The sequence below is a fragment of the Gymnoscopelus braueri genome (genome assembly GCF_963280865.1).
Source record: "Gymnoscopelus braueri genome assembly, chromosome: 10".
NCBI classification, from domain to species: domain Eukaryota; kingdom Metazoa; phylum Chordata; class Actinopteri; order Myctophiformes; family Myctophidae; genus Gymnoscopelus; species Gymnoscopelus braueri.
Genome location: NC_137611.1, coordinates 22,456,858 through 22,478,623, shown reverse-complemented (window position 1 = coordinate 22,478,623; position 21,766 = coordinate 22,456,858). Strand labels below are relative to the sequence as shown.

Here is a 21,766-nt window from a genome sequence, read left to right as displayed (position 1 = left end):
CGATTCCATGATGAGGTTCACCATATAGCGATCTGGAATGGTCCTCAGCAGAGCGGTGCCAGACAGTGTCATATGTGACTGTCAATTCCAGGAACACTACCCCAGCTTTCTCTTTGGCCTGAAACCTGTCTTGGATGGCTTGCGTGAGCAGTGTTACCTGGTCCATTGTTGAGCTGCACCGGCCGAAAACCAGCCTGTCCCTTTAGAAGTTGTGGGTCCACCCACTCAATACTCAATGCCCAGTGCGGCTGTGGATCATCCTCTCCAAGATCTTAAATGAGACGCTGAGCAGCGAGATGGGTCTGTAGGACTTAGGGTCTTCAGCAGGTTTGTTTGGCGTCCAAAGGGTTATGACAGCAGCACGGTGCCAGGTCTTGGGGAGCTTGGACTTCCGGAGGGAAGGCGAGAAGAATGTGCAGAGCCAGGCAGATGTTATTGCACCTGGTGGATCACGAACTCTGGGTGGATGTTATTACGTCCTGGTGACTTGCCTTGTTCAGTTTCCTGATGGCCGCACTCAATGGGTTGGCATCGGCACTGGCTGCCCTGGAGAGGGAAGAAACCTTGCACAATGTCAGGCGGGCAAAGTTCTTCTGCTTTAGGGAAGCGGACGTTCTTGAGGAGCTGGGACGCAATGGCATCTACTGTCACCGGACATGTGGGGGGCGTTGTTTTTCTGCCAATCAGCTGTTTGATGGTCTGCCATGCCTTGCGGCTGGAGTGGGTGAAGTCGACTGACTCGACGACTTCAGTCCATCTTGCCTTACGAGTGGCATCCAGATTTTCTTGTGGAATAGTCTTCTTTGCTGCCTCTGTACAGTGGGTCTCCTGAAGAAGGATAGCAGCTACTGTATTGGACTCACACCATTTCTTGTTACTTGCAGGGGAGGCCGCATGGAGGCTGTCGTCTTCTCGGGGCTATGCTGTTGGGCGGTAAGCTTGCACAGAGGTCTATACTATGGCCCCTAATTTCTTTCCCTCTACACAAAATATCTTTGCAGAAAATAGCCAATCTACAAGCTCACAATACGTCATGACATGTTGTGAGCTTGTAGATCTGCTATTTTCACTGAGTGGTTAAATAAACATGAATATATGATTGGTCACTGATCGCTCTTTCATATTTGTACCAGCCTCTAATTTGAGAACCGCCACATTTACCACAACATATATTCATTGATATCCTCTGTTCTTTCAAGGTCATTTAGAAACGTTTTCTCCTGTCTGTCAACAACTCAAGTCTTATCTGAGGGAGAAGTTTCAGTGTTTGTTTGAGTGGATAACAAAACAAGGAAACCCAACACTTCTGAATCAGATCTTCACAGAGCTCCACGTCACAGAGGGAGGGAGTGGAGAGGTCAATAAAGAACATGAGGTCATACAAATTGAAACAGCATCCAGGAAACCAGTGAGACCAGAAACACAAATCCAATTTGAAGACATCTTTAAACCCTTGCCTGGACAAGATGAACCAGTAAGAACAGTGATGACAAAGGGAGTGGCTGGCATTGGTAAAACAGTCATAACACAGAAGTATGCACTGGAATGGGCAGAGGGCAAAGCCAACCAGAATATCCACTTCATGTTTCCATTCACTTTCCGAGAGCTGAATTTGGTGATGAGGAAGAATTTCAGCTTGGTGGAACTTCTTCATCACTTTTTTGGTCAAACCAGGGAGGCAGGACTCAGCTTCAAAGAGTTTCAAGTTGTGTTCATCTTTGATGGGCTAGATGAGTGTCGGATTCCTTTAAACTTCCATAACAATGAAATCTGGACTGATGAAACAAAACCAATGTCATTGGATGTGCTGCTGACAAACCTTATCAAGGGAAATCTGCTTCCCTCTGCTCACATCTGGATAACCACACGACCTGCAGCAGCCAATGAGATTCCTTCTGACTATGTTGATAGGATGACAGAGGTGAGAGGGTTCACTGATCCACAGAAGGAGGAGTACTTCATCAAGAGATTTGGTGATGAGAACCAGGCCAAAACAATCATCTCACTCATCAAATCATCACGAAGCCTCCACATAATGTGCCACATCCCAGTGTTCTGTTGGATCACTGCTGCAGTTCTGGAGGATGTGTTGAGAACAGATGAGAAAGGAGCGCTGCCAAAGACCCTGACTGCGATGTACATCCACTTCATGGTGGTTCAGTCTAAACAGAAGAATGTCAAGTATCATGACAGAGCTCAGACACATTCTGACAGAAATCCAGAGAAAAGTGAGGCAATTCTGTCTCTGGGAAAGCTAGCTTTTGAGCAGCTGGAGAAAGGCAACCTGATCTTCTATGAAGCAGACCTGACAGAGTCCGGCATTAACATCAGAGATGCCTCAGTGTACTCAGGAGTGTTCACACAGATCTTTATAGAGGAGTGTGGTTTGTACGAGGACAAGGTGTTCTGCTTTGTCCATCTGAGTGTTCAGGAGTTTCTGGCTGCTCTTTATGTCTTTCTTTCATTCGTTAACACTGGCGTCAACGTGCTGGCAGAACCAAACAAAAACAGGAGGTCCAAGCTTTTTAGAGACAAACATAAAATACAAAAATTCTACCGGAGTGCTGTAGACAAGGCCTTACAGAGTCCAAATGGACACCTGGACTTGTTCCTCCGTTTCCTGCTGGGCCTCTCATTGGTGACCAATCAGACACTCCTAAAAAGACTGCTAAAACAGACAGGAATCAAGTCCCGGCCCAATGAGGAAACAGTCAAGTATATCAAGGAGAAGATCAGAGAGAATCCCTCTCCAGAGAGAAGCATCAATCTGTTTCATTGCCTGAATGAGCTGAATGATCATTCTCTGGAGGAGGAGATCCAACAGTACCTGAGTTTAGGAAGTCTTTCCTCAAACAAGCTCTCTCCTGCTCAGTGGTCCGCTCTCGTCTTCATGTTGATGTCATCAGAAAAGGAGCTGGACATGTTTGACCTGAGGAAATACTCTGCCTCAGAGGAGGCTCTTCTGAGACTACTGCCAGTGGTCAAGATCTCCAATAGAGCTCTGTAAGTACACTGGTAACTGGATATATTTAATATTATTATTTTACAGAAGACATAAAATAACATTTCTTTTTTCAACACTACTGTTTTTTCAGGCTAAGTGGCTGTAACCTCTCGGAGAGATGCTGTAAGGAGTTATCAGTTCTTATCTCCAACTCCACTAGTCTGAGAGAGCTGGACCTGTGTAACAATGACCTACAGGATTCAGGTGTGGAGCTGTTATGTGCTGGATTGGGGAGTCCACACTGTAGACTGCAGAGTCTCAGGTCAGTATTGCTGAACCTGTTCAACAGGTGACAATTAAATAAAACACACTTGACATTTAGAGAGGTAGAAGGTGTTGGAACCCTATTGATAATTAATATTCCGCTGCTATTATTCCATCCTAAAAGTATCTAGATTTCAGATACTGTAAGACCAAAAACAAGGGCTATCACCTTTTATCTGTCACTCCCCCAATAGTAAGGTGATTTCACGTTATATGGGACATACAAGTGGGACAGCTTTAATTTGTAATAATAATTTTATATCTGCAATATCAGTCATGTACAAATGTCACATCATAATCTATCATCTAAAATTCTAATTCAAATAAAAAAGAATATAGCTTATAGGCCTAGGCCCTAGAACATAAAGTATACCAGGTAGAGAACATAGTACTAGAAGTTCCCTCACATCTAGAGTTCGGGGCACTACGCGGCCCTCACACCAACATCTCACCGCCAATCCGACCGATATGCCCATAAATGGAGATCTCTGTATCTGTCAGTCATTGTCCCATGCCCATGCCCCCTTTTGTGCCCATATCATAGGCACCTCACTTAGGGTGCAAAGGGGTGCGCGTGCACCCACACTCTCAAACCCTCTTTGAATAGCCAATATTATTGGCTATTCATGAAGAACAATTCTACCTCCACACTACTAGTAGTTGCGCTCATTTGATCTGAAATCGTAGTTGATACAGACACATGGTAATCCACACGACAGTAGAAAACATTTAGCCTCCGAAAGACTGATGACGATGGCAAACACTGGTTTACTTGCGTTGTATATGTGCACTGGCAGACAGTCATACTTTTTATCACTTTGAAACAACATCAACACAAGATTACTCACTACAGTTAGAAAATCTTGTCACTGTTATGTTTAAACCTGTTTCCCCGATGTCAACCGAACCGGTGGTTAATGTTAGGTGAAAGTTTGTTAATCGTTGAAATGTGATGATACAATGATTTCAGCACAGATTTGTTCATAAGGTAGCATGATACAGATGGTTGGATTAATGCGTCCTTTCTTAATAATATGTGTCAGGGATGTGAGATGCTCTGTGTTCAACTTATTACTTACAGTTCAGGAGAAAGCATTCTTTGTTTACACTCCAGAGAACCGTGATGCTCCATGCTCGGGTGACAGGATGAAAGGCAGACTACAACATGTAGTCCCATTGTAATCTCACGGCTAACTAACCTGTTTCTTCATCATTTTAATCTTCTTCTGAAAGTCATCATCTTTATCTTTTTCATCATCATCATCTTCATCTTCGCTTAGTCATGTTCTTCATTTAAGCTTTGACCCTGTTCATTTCCGCTTGCTCAAAACAATATTTGGTGCAAAGGGCAGACAATGATAAATGCATATACTTAATATGTGCATGATATACAGCATGTGTATATACATCTAGTGTGTGTGTGTGTGTGTGTGTGTGTGTGTGTGTGTGTGTGTGTGTGTGTGTGTGTGTGTGTGTGTGTGTGTGTGTGTGTGTGTGTGTGTTTCTAATACTTCATACAGGCTGAATGGCTGTAACCTCTCAGAGAGATGCTGTAAGGAGCTATCAAAAATTCTCTGCTCCAACTCCTCTAGTATGAGAGAATTGGAGTTGAGTAACAATCGCCTACATGATTCAGGTGTGGATTTGTTATGTGCTGGACTATGGAGTCCATACTGTAGCTTGGAGACTCTCAGGTCAGTATTCACGTGTTCAGCAGGTGACCACTTAAATGAAACACATGGAGTTTGTTCTGAATAGACACTGCTTTATGTTGTTGTTGTTTTTTTTACTATGGTTTGTTTGTTTGTTTCCGGAGGAGGAAAGGAAGAAAATTATAATTGAATATAATTGGATATATTTAAAGGGACTACACCATGACTTTTTTTTTAAATATTTAATATCATATTGTTTATGTCCTATGGCAAGGTTTGAGCCTAAATCAAGCCTCAGATATACTCATTCCAACTAACTTCTCTCTGGCTTATAAAGCACTTTCACCTGCAATACCACATTGTCCTGTTTGGCACGGGCGCTATTGAACCAGTTTGTATGCATGTTATCTCCTGGTTCTGTGTGGAAAAAAAAAAGAAAAAATATATATATATTTTTTAAATTATTTTTTTTAGTTGGAACTGAAATGACGGGAGGGATTGTCCCAGACGTGACGTCACGTCTGGGTGTAAATTAGTTTGGTCTGTTTTGAGACCAATTTACAGAAAACCCCAGATATGCTGTGAAAGCCTGAGTGTTCAAACTGGGGTATTTTTTGGGATAGAAGAGAGGTAGGGGAGACCAAAAACACACAAAAAAGAAGGAAAAGTTTAAATTCATGGTGTAGTCCCTTTAATGTATTATGTCTTATATACAGTATGTCTATATACATGTCTATATATACACATACGTATACCATTTACGGTATATATATATATATATATATATATATATATATATATATATATATATATATATATATATATATATATATAATGATCTTTAACAGAAAAAAATACATTTTATTGACTTTATTAATACTTCTTCAGGCTGAGTGGCTGTAACCTCACAGAGAGATGCTGTAAGGAGTTATCAGTTCTCCTCACTAACTCCTCTAGCATGAGAGAATTGGACCTGAGTAACAATAATCTACAAGATTCAGGTCTGATGTTCTTATATCCTGGACTGGGGAGTCCACACTGTAGCTTGGAGACTCTCAGGTCAGCATTCCTAGACCTGTTCAATAGATGAGCACTTAAATTCAACTTTTGGAGTTTATTCTGAGTAGACACTTATATATACATTTATGTATTTATTAATTTACTAACGGCAGACAATGATAACTGGATATATTTAATGTATTATGTGTACTGTATATATTGTGATCTTTCTTTTACAGAAAATAAACATTTATTATTTTTATTATTAATACTTTTTCAGGCTGAGTTGCTGTAACCTCTCAGAGAGGTGCTGTAAGGAGTTATCAGTTCTCCTCGCTAACTCCTCTAGTATGAGAGAATTGGACCTCAGCAACAATAACCTACAAGATTCAGGTGTGAAGCTGTTATGTCCTGGACTGGGGAGTCCACACTGTATCTTGGAGACTCTCAGGTCAGTGTTCCTTACTGGAAAATGTTTGATGTTCACAACTTGTTCCACATTTGTACCATGACGTACTGTATATACTAGTGGTTCTCAAACCTTTTCATGTCAAGGACCCCCAAATTAATATGAGCGCTAGGGTGGTGCAGTGGTAAAGTCCCTGCCCACCACCACGGAGGTTGTGGGTTCGAATCCACCATGGTGCATCCAGCATTCTATCCGAACACATTTGGCCCGTGTTCTGGGGAGGGAAGCCGGCCGGGGAGGGTGATATTGGTCATTGCATGTACTCCTAGAGGATGGGGCAGCACCTGTCAGCAGGGAGTGTTGGGTGGGAGGAGTGGGACGAAGGCTTTGCGTCCTCCCGGTGGGGACTCCTCACTGGCAGGTGAGTCCCATGACTCACCTGCCAGTGAGGAGTCCCCACCAGGACAGCAGTGTCAACACAGAAATGTATGTGGGGAGTGTGATGGCAGGAATTCAGTTATTATGGTTGGCCTGGACCGCTGGCGTAGTGGTCCAGGCACCTAGGCTCAGTGGAGCCTGACAGCGCGTTACGGGTTTGAGTGCCGATCCCGACGACCTTTGGTGCATGTCACTCCCCATCTCTCTCTCCCGATTTCCTATTAGCCTACTGTCCTCTCAATTAAGGCCTAAAAGCCCAAAAATAAATCATTAAATAAAAGAGTCATTATGGTATTTATTAATGTATACTTATATACTTATAAGTATACATACATTATATACTTATATATGTATATTTATAATGTATATGATGTACTGTCATCTTCTAAGTTGGGAGCTTATACTCTGCAGGGAGGTGACAACACCTGTTCTTTCCCGATAAAAAACCCTCAAACAGCTGAACCACAGCTGATTCTCACAGGACATATTTCCTTAATGCCTAGTAGGTGTGAGTTAGTGAAACCACCATGAAAGGACTGGCCATCTGTTCTTATCTTGTGTACTTCTGGAAAGGGTATAAAGGTATGTGACACATTTGTATGAGGGAGGCTTCTGTGGTGTGCCGATGGCTAAAATAAAGAATGGAGTTTGATCCTAACATTGGAGTCCTGCGTGCATCTTCCTGATCTCTGAATCGTATTAAGTAACATAGTCATAATTGGCATAATGACTAAATTGATTATTTTTTTTTTGAAAAAAAGCAGATCTACTTGTAAATTGACTATAGTCAAATAGCCAATGAGGATGGAATATATATTCAAAGAGTGAAAGGGTTAAAGTAGTTCCCAAATAATTTTTATGCTATATTAACACATTTAGCTGGGGAACCCCTGGAAGCCCCTGAGGGACCCCTGGGGGTCCCACTTTGAGAACCAGTGGTATGTACAGTATAGTGTGTGTGTGTGTGTGTGTGTGTGTGTGTGTGTGTGTGTGTGTGTGTGTGTGTGTGTGTGTGTGTGTGTGTGTGTGTGTGTGTGTGTGTGTGTGTGTGTGTGTGTGTGTGTGTGTGTGTTATTATGATCAATCTCTTACTGAAAGAAAATATTCATTTTAATTATCAATGCTTATGTAGGTTGAGTGGTTGTAACTTCTCAGATAGTGGCTGTGAGGAGTTGTCATCAGTTCTCAGCTCCAACTTCACTAGTTTGAGAGTATTGGACCTGAGCAACAATGAGCTGAGGGATTTAGGAGTGCAGTTGCTCTCTGCTGGACTGGGGAGTCCATACTGTACACTGGAGACGCTCAGGTCAGTATTCCTGAACAGCTTTTTTTTTTACCTTGTTTTGACGATCTTTGGAGAACCGCAGAAGCCACGACGTTTACGCGGGTGTAAACAAAAAGTGCCCGGGGGGTGGGGAGGGTCTTATCAACTGGAACAAAAATTCTATCGTAATCGGCCATTTTGTTGCTATCGCCCGTTGAAAATTGCTCGTTTTCACACAAAAAAAGCGAGCTAGAAGTGTTTTTCTACAAATCCTAATATAGGACGGAAGTGAGGTTTTTTTGGATGACGTCACATCCGTCGATTCCTTCTAGCAGAGTCGAGGAGGGATCATTCCTAAGTCGCGTTAGAGCGCCCTCTTGTGGAATTTTCAAAAAACTTTTTTGTTGTTGAAAAGATGTAGATCTACGTCAATGGCGGTCAACGGTTGGATCTGAAAGGACGTAGATCTACGTCCTTGGCAGGGAATGTGTTAAATAAAACATTTAATTCTGGAAAAAAAAAATTAAGAAAGAATAACTAGTTATATTTAATGCAAGCAAGTTTAACTATGAAGCTTTTCACTGCTTTTCACTGTGCATGCCTGTGTGTGTATATGTGTAGGTTGTTAGGCTGTCTGGTCACAGAGGAAGGTTGTGCGTTTCTAGTCTCAGCTCTGAGCTCTAACCCCTCCCATCTAAGAGTGCTGGACCTGAGCTACAATCACCTAGGAGACTCTGTTAAACTTCTCCAGGATCCACACTGCCGACTGGACACTCTTAGGTATGAGATACTCGGGCCATGGTTGAATGCTTATACTGCCTACTGTCTACTGCTCAGTGCACTACACTATTGAGTGTGCAAACAATATCAACGCACTTAAATGTCAACCAATACTCTGGTGTCGTAGTAGTACCACCTCTCTGAGATTATGAGCCGTGCAGGTACAATGTCAAACAGCTAGTAACGGTCCATTAGTTCAGTAAAATTGTGTATTGATTACCTACCTACTTGATTTAAACCATATTCTGAATAGCGTATATTCTATATCCAGAATAAACGTTAACCCTAATCTCAAAGGCTGTCAATTCAGGTTTGTTCTCACTTTGAGAACAAAGAGCAGAAAGCAGTAGTTATTATCTATAAATATCTTCAAGGGTGAGATATTTATCCTAGTACAAACATTTAATTAAAGGCAGCTTCTCTCTAACTCTGTTTTGCAATATGTATGTTAAATATTTTTTGTATTTTTTGTTTCCTCATTATTTTTTCCTGTATTTTTTATGCACATTGGGAGGTTGGCATAATAAATCACCCTTTTCAGGGGAAATGTCCACTAGGCCAATAAAGCTAGGCAAAGCTGCGTTCTACCAAATACATATTCTTTGTGATGATGACTGCAGATGTGTGTTGATTTTTTGATTGATTGATTGAATACTTTATTAGACAGAAATGTAAACAGCACAGAGGTACAGTAAGACATTTAGGCTAAAAGGTTAAAAACACAAAACGGTCCCGGGGACTTGTTTCAATTGTGTTGAATTGTGTTCAATTCATCAACATAGCATATAAACACATTAATACATGTCATCAAAAATTACAAGCAACTAAATGTACAAGGGAAAAACAGCAGATTGATTGCATATTGGATCTACACTTTTATTTACCTTGATCCCCATTTTGATCAGTCCTATTCCGATTGTAATGTATTATTATTTAATGTGTACAGTAATGGTGTAAAATATGTATCAGTCATTCTATTATCAAAGAGAATATGATGGCCTCACTTTTTTTCCCCTCCACCCCCAGTGTTGACCATGGTGGAGTATGGAGGCTGAAACCAGGTGTGAGGAAGTGTAAGTGTGTATTCTGTTTTATTCATGAAATCAAAGCAGCACACATCCATCTATTTTAGATGAATAGCTCATATACACAGAAGCAGTCTCTCATTCACATAACAATGATTTCTAGGGTAATATTTGCTATTAAAAACAACGTACATGCCTCATTCATTTTTATTAATTTCCCTGTAAATAGACAGTGGCACATCAAATATGATGGGAAACTAGGGGTTACGTAGGTAACCCCAGTTTTCTTAGTTTCGTAGTAAGAAACTTACTTATGGGATATCATCGCCCTCTGGCGATTGCACAGAGCACAACACATATGCTCCCGGAAACAATCTTCGATTGGACAGGGTTCTGTGACGCAAACCGGAAACGGGTTGGTTATAAAAACCCCTGCGTCACCAGGTTCATCCTCTGATACCCTTCACTCTGCACGCTAGTCGAAGTGCACAGAAGGGGTTTCCAGCAAGTTTCTTACTACGAAACAAAAAAAAATTGGGTTACCTACGTAACCCCTAGTTGTTCTTGTTGTTTCTTCATAAGAAACTTACTTATGGGACACATAGACCCCCCTGGGGAGTCCCAGGAGCAGCCCTATCCAACCTGTACGCCCCAAGGTCAAAAAGTCATACCTCCCGCCAAGACCTGACCCCAGACGCATGACCCAAAAGGTCAAAGAGAAGGGAAATGAGACAGGAGCCCATCAGACGAATCTGATCTCCCCCTGAAAGAGAGCCAGGCTCCTGTCCCCACCTTCCATCCCTGGGCCTGGCCCAGCCGGCCCCAGGGAAACAGACGCATGACCCAAAAAGGGTCAAGAGAAGGCAAACGAAACAGGAGCCCATCAGATGGATCTGATCTCCCCCTGAAAGAGAGCCAGGCTCCTGTCCCCACCTTCCATCCCTGGGCCTGGCCCAGCCGGCCCCAGGGAAACAGACGCATGACCCAAAAGGGTCAAGAGAAGGGAAACGAAACAGGAGCCCATCAGACGGACCTGATCTCTCCCTGAAAGAGAGCCGGGCTCCTGTCCCCACCTTCCATCCCTGGGCCTGGTCCAGCCGGCCCCAGGGAAAACAGAAAGGAGGCCACCGGTCAGGGGAAGAGCAGCCAGCCAAAGCCAGTGCCAACGACCCCTGACCCTAGTTCTCCCCTGACCCAGACCATACATGACACCCCCGGTGCCACTATGGTTGAGAAAGGGCCACAGAGGCCAAAAACCTTTGTCAAGGCCACAACCCGGATGGCCGACGGCACTAACTGCATCCCCCTAGGGACATGCACCACTAGGTCGGCCTCGCCGGCCCTTCACCAACCCCTCACTGGCCAGACCCACAGGTCCAATGCCCGGGGGGAGTCGTTGAAACACCTCATCTCCGCCTTGTCTCAGAAGATCTCTGAAAAGCAGGAGAGGCCAAGGGTCAGCGTAGAGGAGCGGAGCGATCTCCGACCTCCATACCCCCCATGCTGGGGCCACCAGCAGGACCGTCCTGCCTTGGACCCTGACCCGCTCCAGAACGGACAGGATCAGTTCCAAAGGTGGAAAAGCATACAGCAGAACGTCCGGCCAGACGTGTGCCAATGCGTCCACTCCCAAGGAGGAATCCTTGTGATTCAAAGAAAAGAATCGTGGACACTTTGCGTTCCCCTTGGACGCAAACAGGTCAATCTGAGCCCGACCGAACCGAAGCCAGATCAGGCTCGCCACCTGCAGTTTGAGAGACCACTCCTCGTACCGAAGCTCGCCCCTAGACAGCAGATCAGCTCCGCTGTTGAGGAGACCCGGCACATGGGAGGCGTGTAACGAGGCTAGGCGCAATGTGCTCCATAGCGTCAGTTTGCGTGCTAATTTGAGATAACAGAGCCCAGGCCCCCTTGTTTGTTGACATAGCACATCGTTGTGGTGTTATCCGTTCTAACCAGAACATGACATACCACAATACGGTCGCTTCCGTCTGTGTCTCAATGGACGCGAAGAACTCACCACTTCGGAGGACGAGCCCGTTTCCATGGGAACCGGAGGCGTCGACTCTCGTCTTGACGAGACAGCGGAACCCTTACTCGGTCGAGTTTCTACCCGGAACGAAACTCCCGTCCCTCTCGGGGAGAGTTGAAGGGGTAACACCAGGGTCCCTTGGTCCGTCAACTTCCGCCTCTTGATGACCGCCATCTTAGGGAGGTCAACTGGGGCGGGCCTCTTGTGCGGAGACGTTGTTGCTACACGGAACAAAACTTTCGTCCCACCAGGGGAGTTTTGACGGTGCAACACCGGGGCCGTCTGAAAAACGCATTTCCGCCTTCCCCCGTCCGCCATTTCAGGGCATTTGAGGGAGGCCGCCATTTTGGCTCACATTACACACATTAGACTTAAAGGACAGCATGGCAATTAAATTGTCTTTTTTAGCGTCTCTTATAGTCTCTGTGTTCCCGCGGAGCCGCCTGTGGCCCTGTCCGTCGGGGCAAGAAGAGCGCCAGTTCTAGTCCCCAATTGGGGAGCTGACCCCGCATAATACCGGCCAAGTGGCCGTGACGGGATCAAGTACCAAGGACCAAGTACCCCTCCCTTTGCGACCCGCCCCGAGGTCCTTTCGGGGGGGTTTTACCGGAGGGGGGGTTTCAGGGTCTATGCGCTTTCTTACGTCCCCCACGCCGAAGGAGCCGCATGTACGTTCCCAGGAGTTGGTTCTGGCGGAGGACGACCTGGACGCTCCTCGTCTGCGTCCAGCGACGGCGGTGGCGAGGAGGCCAGCGGTCGCCCCTCGCCTCTGCTGCTCCTCCGCCTGTGTCCTCCCGATCAGGTCCGTGCTGCTATCGAAGAGGTTGTGGGTCTGGAGGGGAAGGGCGAGAAGTCCTGTAGACAAATCCGCCCCGCAGTTGTGGCCAGGTCCAACCACTGGGCCCTCTCCAAGTCCGCGGTGAGGGCCATGGCCCGAACCGTCCACATCAGGCTCTGGCAGGTGCAGAGGATGGCTAGCTGCGTTAGCCTGTCCAGCTCCGCCGCATCCTCCACCCATTCTCCGTGGACCGCTGCCGCAGGCATCCCGTCCACCAGGGGTTTGGCCACCAGCTCTCTAAGCCTGACGGCGGCCGACCCCTGCAGCAACAAAACCGCGTTGAGCGCCTCCGCAGCCGAGCCCGAGGCCTTGTAGAGGGCGTTCAGTTTGACAATAGACTTGATGCACATAGGCTGTTCCAGGCCGCATCTGGAGATAGCCCTCCGCAGCACTGCCGACACGGGCTCGGGAGGCTCCCTCACCCCTCTAGGAGCCATCACCCATGGTGCTGCTGGCTCCGTCCAGGCAGCTGCTGTGGGCGCGAGGATCTCCGCTCGCGCCGATGTAGGTACGAGAGGCCCCGGACTGGACCTCGGGGCCTCTCTCGCCCGACGGGGGGAGGGTCCGGCCTCCACCTCGTCTTGGGAAGCCTCCCCTATCCCTGCGTCCTCTCCATCCGAGCCTCCTGGCGTCGGTGTGTCGCCCCAGGCGAGGACGGAGAAGGAGGGGGAGGAGGGAGGAACGCAGTCCCCGGTCAGCAGCCCACTGGCCTCGGCTGACACTGCGCGGTCCGGCGAAGGCGACGGAGGAGCCTCTCTCCGGACGGGGAAGAGACAAGCGCTGCCGTGGTCTATGCAAACAAGCCCAAAAGCGCGCCCAAATAAGCCCAAAATCGCTTATACAAAAGGCAGACCTGGCAACGCAGGCTACGCTAATCGTGTGCGAGAGATCTACAGTGGTGTCAAAGTGGCGGCCCGCGGGCATTTGGCGCCACGCGGAAAGGTTCATGGCGGCACGCGAAATACTTTTGAAAATAGTAAATTGATACTACATCTAACAGACATAGAGTCACAGTTTGCATTGCCTTGCTGTGCGTCCAAGCGGCTGTGTGGACGCTCCCCCCCTCCCCCACTCGCTGCAGCGAGCCCTAGGGCCATTAGTGGTCTCAGCTGTGAGAACAAAAGACCTTGATTGAATCTGTTCTTTTAAGGCACGTGTTCCTCACGCAGGAATAACATGGAGAGGCAACGATTTTTACACCTCAAAAGTTAGATTAATTTCCCTTATCAAGCTTTTTCCCCCTTCAAATAAGAGCATGGTAAAAGTTGTGTAGGCCTAATCCACTCAGTTGTTCACATAAAGACAAAACTTAATTCACAGTGCAATCTCTCTCCTGGCCTGTCTCTCTCACTCCCACTCCCCCACCCCCCCCCCCCCCCCCCCCCCCACACACACACACACACACACACACACACACACACACACACACACACACACACGAGATGACAGCATTGCTAGGAATGGGGGGGGGGGGGTCTAGCTATGAATCTGGACATATAGCCTACCTGCAATATCCAAACTGCACTCACAGATGACACATATCAGACATGTAAATTAATGATGTTATGAAAATAACTTCTCAGAAACTGGTCCCTGACATTGAGGTGTCTGGAAGCAGCAAGTGACATTTTAATGCTGGCAACCCATGTAAATGTGACTATTTTTGAAAAATAATAGTAAACAATTATGTTTTTAAAACTTTTTAAAAAGTTATGATTTTTTGACATTTGTTTTTAATGTCAATAATTAAAGTACCTATTCTTCTTCATAACATATATTTTTAAAAGTGATATACTGTAGTTAGTAGCAGTGACTGAGACAACAGACTGAAAAACAATGCTGTATAACTGAATGCGTGTGAGTGCGCATGCGGGCCCACATCAAGTCACCATTTGACCAATGTGGTCCGGACCCCAAAATGAGTACAACACCCCTGATCTACAAGCTATGGGGCAGAGACGCTATGGGCGCTATTCAGTGGTCGCCTAAACCCTAAACCCTACCCTAAACCTGTTAAATACGGATAAGGGAGCTGCGCTGTCCAAAAACGTTATTCTGCACCTGCTATACCCGTCACCCATTATGCCGACACCGTTATTTGCGCGTGGAGGCGTGCCCGTGGGCGTGTTGTTGCTATATCCCCAACATTGCTATTCTGCACACACACATGGGTACGGCTTTGGGAGGGGGCACAGCGGATTCTAAAAGCACCCGCAAAGGGCAGAGACAGGACGCAAAGCGCGCACCTCTCTCTACTAGGCTATTATTGTCAACAAATCTCTGTGATTCTAATTTTACTATAATCAGCAGAAGGAAGGGTGTCAATTCCTTGTGTCAATTGTATTTATATAAGATGATAGTCTATTTAAAGAAGACAATTTGTGCATCTGCAATGCAATGCTCCACTTTACACGTCAGTTTTATTCATCGATTATGCAGGAAATAATTAACTGATTACAAAAATATAAAATTCTCTCTAATCAGTAATATGTAGGTGATATTTATGTCTATCAAATGTGGTTTTACTGAAAGGCAAGCTTAGACTTAGAAACGAAACATCGGCCCCATGTTAAATCGCCTCAGTGCGGCCACAGAGCGCATGTTGGAACATAACATGAGCCGTGTTGCCAGCCTTGGCGAGAAATAAGCAACCAGGTCTATGAAAACAAAAAGAAGCGACTATAAGGCCACATGAGCACTTCAAACTAGAGCTTTCATATCCCCTAAATATTTGAGCCTGGCTCGACCCATAATTGACAAATTGGGCCCAGCCCAGCCCGTCAGTCATTTTTCTAAACAAGCTTAATTGCTGCATGCAGCCTTTTTTCTCATTAAATCTTGGTAATTCGTTAAGAACAGGAGTCATTCTACCCTTTTCCAACAGTCTATATTTAAAAAAAAAAACAGCTTGGAGCAAATAGGGCTATACCTACCCTAGGTAGGGGTGTGCGTGGAATGGATATTCAGTTAAACGGGGCTGCCCCTAATAACCGTTTTCAAAATGATATTCGGTCATTCTATGAAATATATTTTTAATTGAGATGTTTTAGTTTTTTCCATATTGCTGTCATGTCTTAATAAAATTCTGCTTTTAACAAGCAAAATAAGCAGTACAAAATAGTTTGGGTTACTTTGTTTGATGGGAAAGAGTTGCGATGGAGAAATCACATCCAATATAAAGACCTGGATCGTGAATCGCTACCTCGTACTGCCCGCTGCCTGAGCTCCGGTCATTTGAAGAAATAATCCAATGTTTACTTTGAGGTGAGGAAGCCATGAAGAAAGCTTTTCAATCTCAATAGTTTGTCTTAAGATCCATTCCACATATATGAAGAAAAAAAAAAATATATATATATATATATATATATATATATATATATTAGTAAATGATTAGTTACGGACTTAAAAGAGCCTCTTCACTGTACAATGTGCAGTAAGTCAATGAGGAGCATATTTAAAATTATCAATTTCTAGTCAATGGAGAAATTATTTTTGATTTCTTGTCCACCTTTGGAGTTACATCATGGCAAGGTAACTACACAACCCTAACCCGGTTACCACTGCGGGTAACGCCTAACGGCGACCCCCGTTACTGCAACGGGGACCCCCGGTTACCGCCGCGGGTAACGGCGACCCCCGGGGGAACCCTGTTACTCCCGTGGATGGCACTGCAGATATATAAATAAATGGATTCCATGTAATCTCAACATTTTATGCATGGCGCATATAATAGAATTGTAGATTAGTAGGCGATAATACCAATATTCACTTAAACTCCTCATAACTGAATTAATATGGACCTGTATATAAATTCTATATATTTTTTGACAACTTGTGCATTTAATTTATCGGCAATACTTTGCCACGCTTTCTCCCTGGATCTATATTTATTGCGGCCGTGTTTCCTTTCTTGCTTATTATACATTTTACTTCCTTGTATGATTCCATGAGCTGCTGCAGTGCTGCTGTTCAGCCACAGAGAAGAACGCTGCTCTGGTTTTGGGCTCCATGATTGATCAAGTTCAAGGTTTTGACTTTCATGGTCTTTTATAGGAATACGTGCAGCCTGGCTTTACCATCCTGGCTCGACACAGCCTGGCTTGACAAAGTCTAGCTCGACAAAGTCGCTCCTTTTCAGCCTGGCTTGGCGTTCATGGAACGGAATAAACCAGGCTTTATCGGACCCGACTTTGTCAAACCTGGATTTCACTTAAGCCCAGGCTTATTTAATTCACCTTTTGTGTAATAGGCCCCTGGTATGTCTGTTACACACACAACATCAAACTACACACTACAGGTATGACGCAGCGTTTGCATTCCAGCCAGCACGCCAACGTAGTTCCCATATGGTTTCAAGGTGGGCTAAACCATATGGACCCCATGTCGGCAATGTCAGTGGTATCCACTTGAGTCCCAACTGGGATGCCCTTGTGGGATATACGTGTGTTCTACCTGGGCCTTAGGTGGGTCCCACCTAGGCAATTCTATGTGGGGCCGAGGGGGTCCTAACTGGGATGCCCATGTGGGCTATAAGTAGGTTCTACCTGGCCCTTAGGTGGGCCCCAACTAGGCAAGTTTATGTGGGACCGAGGCGGGTCCTAACTGGGTTTGCCCATGCAGGCTTTAAGTGGGTTCTACCTGGGCCCTAGGTAGCCTGGTTCCAGCCGAATCTGCCTTTGCAAAATCGCATCGCACTTTAGCCCTCGGCAGATTAGGTCTGGCCCCCCTCCATAGAGATTCCATTTCTCTCCCTCCGCAGTGGTGTGGAGCCAACCAGGGCCCAGTATCCAAATGTGGGCGGGCTTATCACCTTATTTGGAGCAATGACGTACAAGGAAGCACTGCTCTGATTAGTTCGTGAACAAGGAAGCACTGCTCTGATTGGTTTAGGTCTAACCAATAGAGTCCGCTTGGAAAAAAATCTATCGTTGATAGGGACCAGACTAATATCCACGCAGTGTGTCGTGTGATATTGTCTGGCCACGCGAGGCTAGGCCCTAGGTGTACCCCAACCAACCAGAGTGCAGTGGCCATCGCTCCAAATGTTGTGACGTCAGGGCTCTCAATACTGCACTTTGGGGGAGGAGGAGGGGCGCAGGGCGGGCGCACAGATCGGTGAACCAATGGGAGCCCACAGATGTTTTCTCTGGAGATTTTGAATCCGCCCCTCTATGCCAGATATCAGACGCGCTAGAGGGTCTTTGACCGAGCCATGGCCCCACTGGCCCTCATGACGCTACGCCACTGATATGCGCTGCCAAGTGGGCGCTATGTGGGCGCGGGCGCTAGACTTCTAGTTATTTAAATACAGGTGAGGTGATCACACCAAATGTATTTCTTTGTCTTCATTAATTAGGCCTATCACTTGCCACCATATTTTAATTTAAATCCCACAAATGGAGGGTTAGGGTTACATTTAAGAAAATGTTTGAATTTCTTGTAGGATATACTTTACATATCCATATATGAATGAAACCATGCAAGGCCATTTGATAGCCTTCCTCAGAACAAGATTGAAAAGAGATGGGTATACAGCCTTCTTTTTGTATTTTACATAATCATCCCCACCTGTGTAGGGGGAGGGGAGATCCTTACTTAAGATATCACTGGTAGGTTGTATCAATTCACAATATCACAGCCAATGATATAATTTATTTCAAAGGACATGACAAAGTACATCATAATAAAAATCATATGAAACCATAGCAGCATAGGTAGTGTCCCCAATAGGAACTCCAAAATACATTGCAGGATACATTGTAGTGGCAACATTACAAAAGTGCATAATACATCCAAAATACACTGCATAAATAAAAATGATTTTTTTATTACAGAAATTGGCATATATTATCATATGACTATGAATTTATGTTAATTCAAATGTGAATGTGTGTGTGCGCTCGCTCGCGTGTGTGCATGCGTGTGTGTGCGCGAGCGTGTGTGTGTGTACATATAATTAAGTCACAATTACTGATAGATTGTATTCTTCTTGTCCCCATCAGATTCCTGTGAGCTCACACTGGACCCAAACACTGCAAACTCATTCCTCTCTCTGTCTGCAAACAACAGAAAAGTGACATTTGAGGCAGAGAATCAGCTGTATCCTGATCACCCAGACAGATTTGAGACCTGTCTCCAAGTGCTGTGTAGAGAGGGTCTGACTGGACGCTGTTACTGGGAGGTAGAGTGTAGTGGACAGGTTCACATATCAGTGACATACAGAGGAATCAGCAGAGGCGGGGCTAGTGACTGTGTGTTTGGATACAATGACAAGTCCTGGAGTCTGGAACATCATGGTCACCATAGTAACAGTTACACTGCGTGGCACAATATGAAGAGAACTGACCTCCAACTCCCAGTCTGTCCCACTAATAGAGTAGGAGTGTATCTGGACTGCCCTGCTGGCACTCTGTCCTTCTACAGAGTCACCTCTGACACACTGACACACCTGTACACCTTCCAGTCCACATTCACTGAACCCATCTATCCTGGTTTTGGTTTTCAGTTCAGATATGGGTCTGACTCCTCAGCATCTCTCTGTCAGATTGAGTAGGTACAGTAACATTATGCTCAACACTATCATACGATAGTATGGGGGCATATGTTAAACAAAGTGGTACCCAAATATCTAGTGATTAGGGTTAGTTACAATTACTTTTCTGAAGTTAGCTCCACAGACTTTGTACCTAGCAGATTCAGAACCCTAATGGAAAGGACTTATTTTTATATTCTGCAGCAGTTATGTTGAATAGGTTACCTGCAAGCCTTAAGTCGATTGTCGATTGCAAGTCCTCCATTTAAAGCTGGCTGAATAGCAGCTGGACAGGTAACAAGTTCCTTCTACAGTATCTATGTGTGCTATTTTACTGTAATAAATGGTCATGTATATTCATTTGTTGTCAATAAAAACATCAATCACATAAAAAAAAACGAAAAAGATGAAAGGTTTCTGCCCAAAAGTGACAATTTGTTTTGCAGTATGCAGAACCTGGTGCAAAGTATATTGATCTCTACAACAAACCATAAGGGTTGAAATGTTAAAGGGAATCCCATTAGTGTGGTTGCTCTACCACTGCTGTGCTGTAACTCATCAACTCTGTCCAAAAAACTATCGAAAACTGGAGGGGAGAGAGAAAAAGAGAGACAGATGGTGGGGAATAGAGAGAATGGGAAAGAAGAGGTGACATAAGGTGAGGAGAGAAAGAGAAAGAGAGGAGAGATGGAAAAGAGTTGTGTGAAACTGGAGGGTTTGTGTTTTCCATGCTCTCACAATTCCACCAAATTAGGAGTGTGCACAGCACAATCCCAGGTTTTAGTTGAACCCCTGAAACAGTTAAAGACTGGTAACCAACTTCTCTACCAATGTGTGTGTGTGTGTGTGTGTGTGTGTGTGTGTGTGTGTGTGTGTGTGTGTGTGTGTGTGTGTGTGTGTGTGTGTGTGTGTGTGTGTGTGTGTGTGTGTGTGTGTGTGTGTGTGTGTGTGCGTGCTTCTGTCTGTCTGTGTGTGTGTCTGTCTGTCTGTGTGTCTGTCATGTGGCAACAGCATCTCCACCAGATATTTCCATCACCCGAAACAATCCGTATAGGCCTATTTATTATTATGAGTTATCTTAAAATGGTTGGCTCTATTTATTAGGATTATCATGACTGGTTATTGTGCATTGGCCCCTGGGGACCAACTAGGCTCTGGTCCCGGGATAGATGCCACTAAGTCAGACTACAGTACAGCAGGCTGCAGTCAGCAGAACCCCAGGCCATTTATTTAAGTACTGTTTGTTTCACACACATGTAAATTGAAAGGTAACATGCTGCATTGCGTACTAACCATTATGGCTCTATAAAAAGAAAACATTCAGAATGATCTGCGGAATTGTAACAATTCATACGTATTTTCTGACTCCCTGTGGAGACCTCGGATCTGCAAGGTAGCCATTGTTTTAAGCGGACTGTCCCTGACCTCCCTGTAGTAGCAAGTGTTGCACAAAGGGTGAATAATATATATTCTGAGAAAATGAGAACTCCCTGAAGTGCATTGCAATGATGCAGAATCCAGATGTTGTCTGAACTAGAGGAAATCTGCAGTGAGGTCATGTCCCTCACACTGTTAATGTACGTCTGTAACAGTAATTCTGATTTCCAAGAGCAGACTCATGCTTACTGTAAGTATATCTGAAACCCTGCTCCACTCTCCTTTTAACCACTTAACCCCTATATACTTAAGCAAAGAATAACAGAATTCACAGATCTACAAGCTGACCACGGGTCACATTGCAATGCATTGTGAGCTTGTAGATCTGCTATTTTTGAAGAAAAAAAAAATAAGATTCTGAAAACGTTTGATTATTTGCCCAAAATAGTGACACAAGGGATAATGTCTTTTAAGGAAGCCTGTTGTGGGTTTCCCCAACAAGACTTGCAAACACCAAGCAAATCTTAAAATCCCCCCTGAAGACACAAGTTCACTTCAAGAGTATTCATTTCAAGAACCTTTCCAGCAACCAAGCTGAAAGTATTTCAAATCTCTCTTTCATCCTTGGTGGACTGTCTGGGACTGATGATGGCTGGAAGTGTGTTTTTGTGGTCGGTGAGGCTAATCTTTATACTGTAGACACCAGCTGCTTAAGTCTGGACCTCCCAACACTGGTTTGGCTAATTTCAGAATCATCATGCAACTGATGAGCAGGCAGTCAGGCTAAAACGTGCTGAACAGATTTGCACTGGAAATTGATGGAGAGATTTTGTATGATTGCTGGAGTTTGACACAAGTGTTTATATAATGTTTCATTTTACAGCAGTGCTCATTCAGATGAATTTACATCCACCGAACTGTGTGTAAATTTAGCCCCTGTAAGGTGCTACAGTGGGTTAGTAGTCAATGTGAAATAGTGGTAGTGGCCTTGTGACAAATCACATCTTTGTTAAAGCAGCTTGCACAAAAGCCTGAAATGTTTGGGATCACACAAAAGGTTTTCTATGTGGGAGACAGAGAGTGATAAAGCAGATGTTCCGTCTGGTCTTCTGGACAGTAAGAAGAGCAATAAATCAACAGCAATGTCACATC

General features: G+C 44.9%; 1 protein-coding gene across 1 annotated transcript; it reads left to right on the top strand.

The window, feature by feature from the left end:
* Nucleotides 1-507: 507 nt before the first annotated feature.
* LOC308093454 (NACHT, LRR and PYD domains-containing protein 3-like) lies at nucleotides 508-19,258 on the top strand (the record flags this gene model as incomplete). Its single annotated transcript, XM_080439792.1, has 15 exons — nucleotides 508-658; nucleotides 1,200-3,003; nucleotides 3,096-3,266; nucleotides 5,809-5,979; nucleotides 6,200-6,393; nucleotides 7,922-8,072; nucleotides 8,652-8,810; nucleotides 9,837-9,871; nucleotides 10,606-10,827; nucleotides 10,933-11,667; nucleotides 11,795-11,935; nucleotides 12,527-12,786; nucleotides 12,829-13,016; nucleotides 13,068-13,339; nucleotides 18,708-19,258. The coding sequence occupies 15 exons, from the start codon at nucleotides 508-510 to the stop codon at nucleotides 19,256-19,258; spliced, it is 5,205 nt and encodes a 1,734-aa protein (XP_080295918.1).
* Between the last annotated feature and the right edge of the window lie 2,508 nt (nucleotides 19,259-21,766).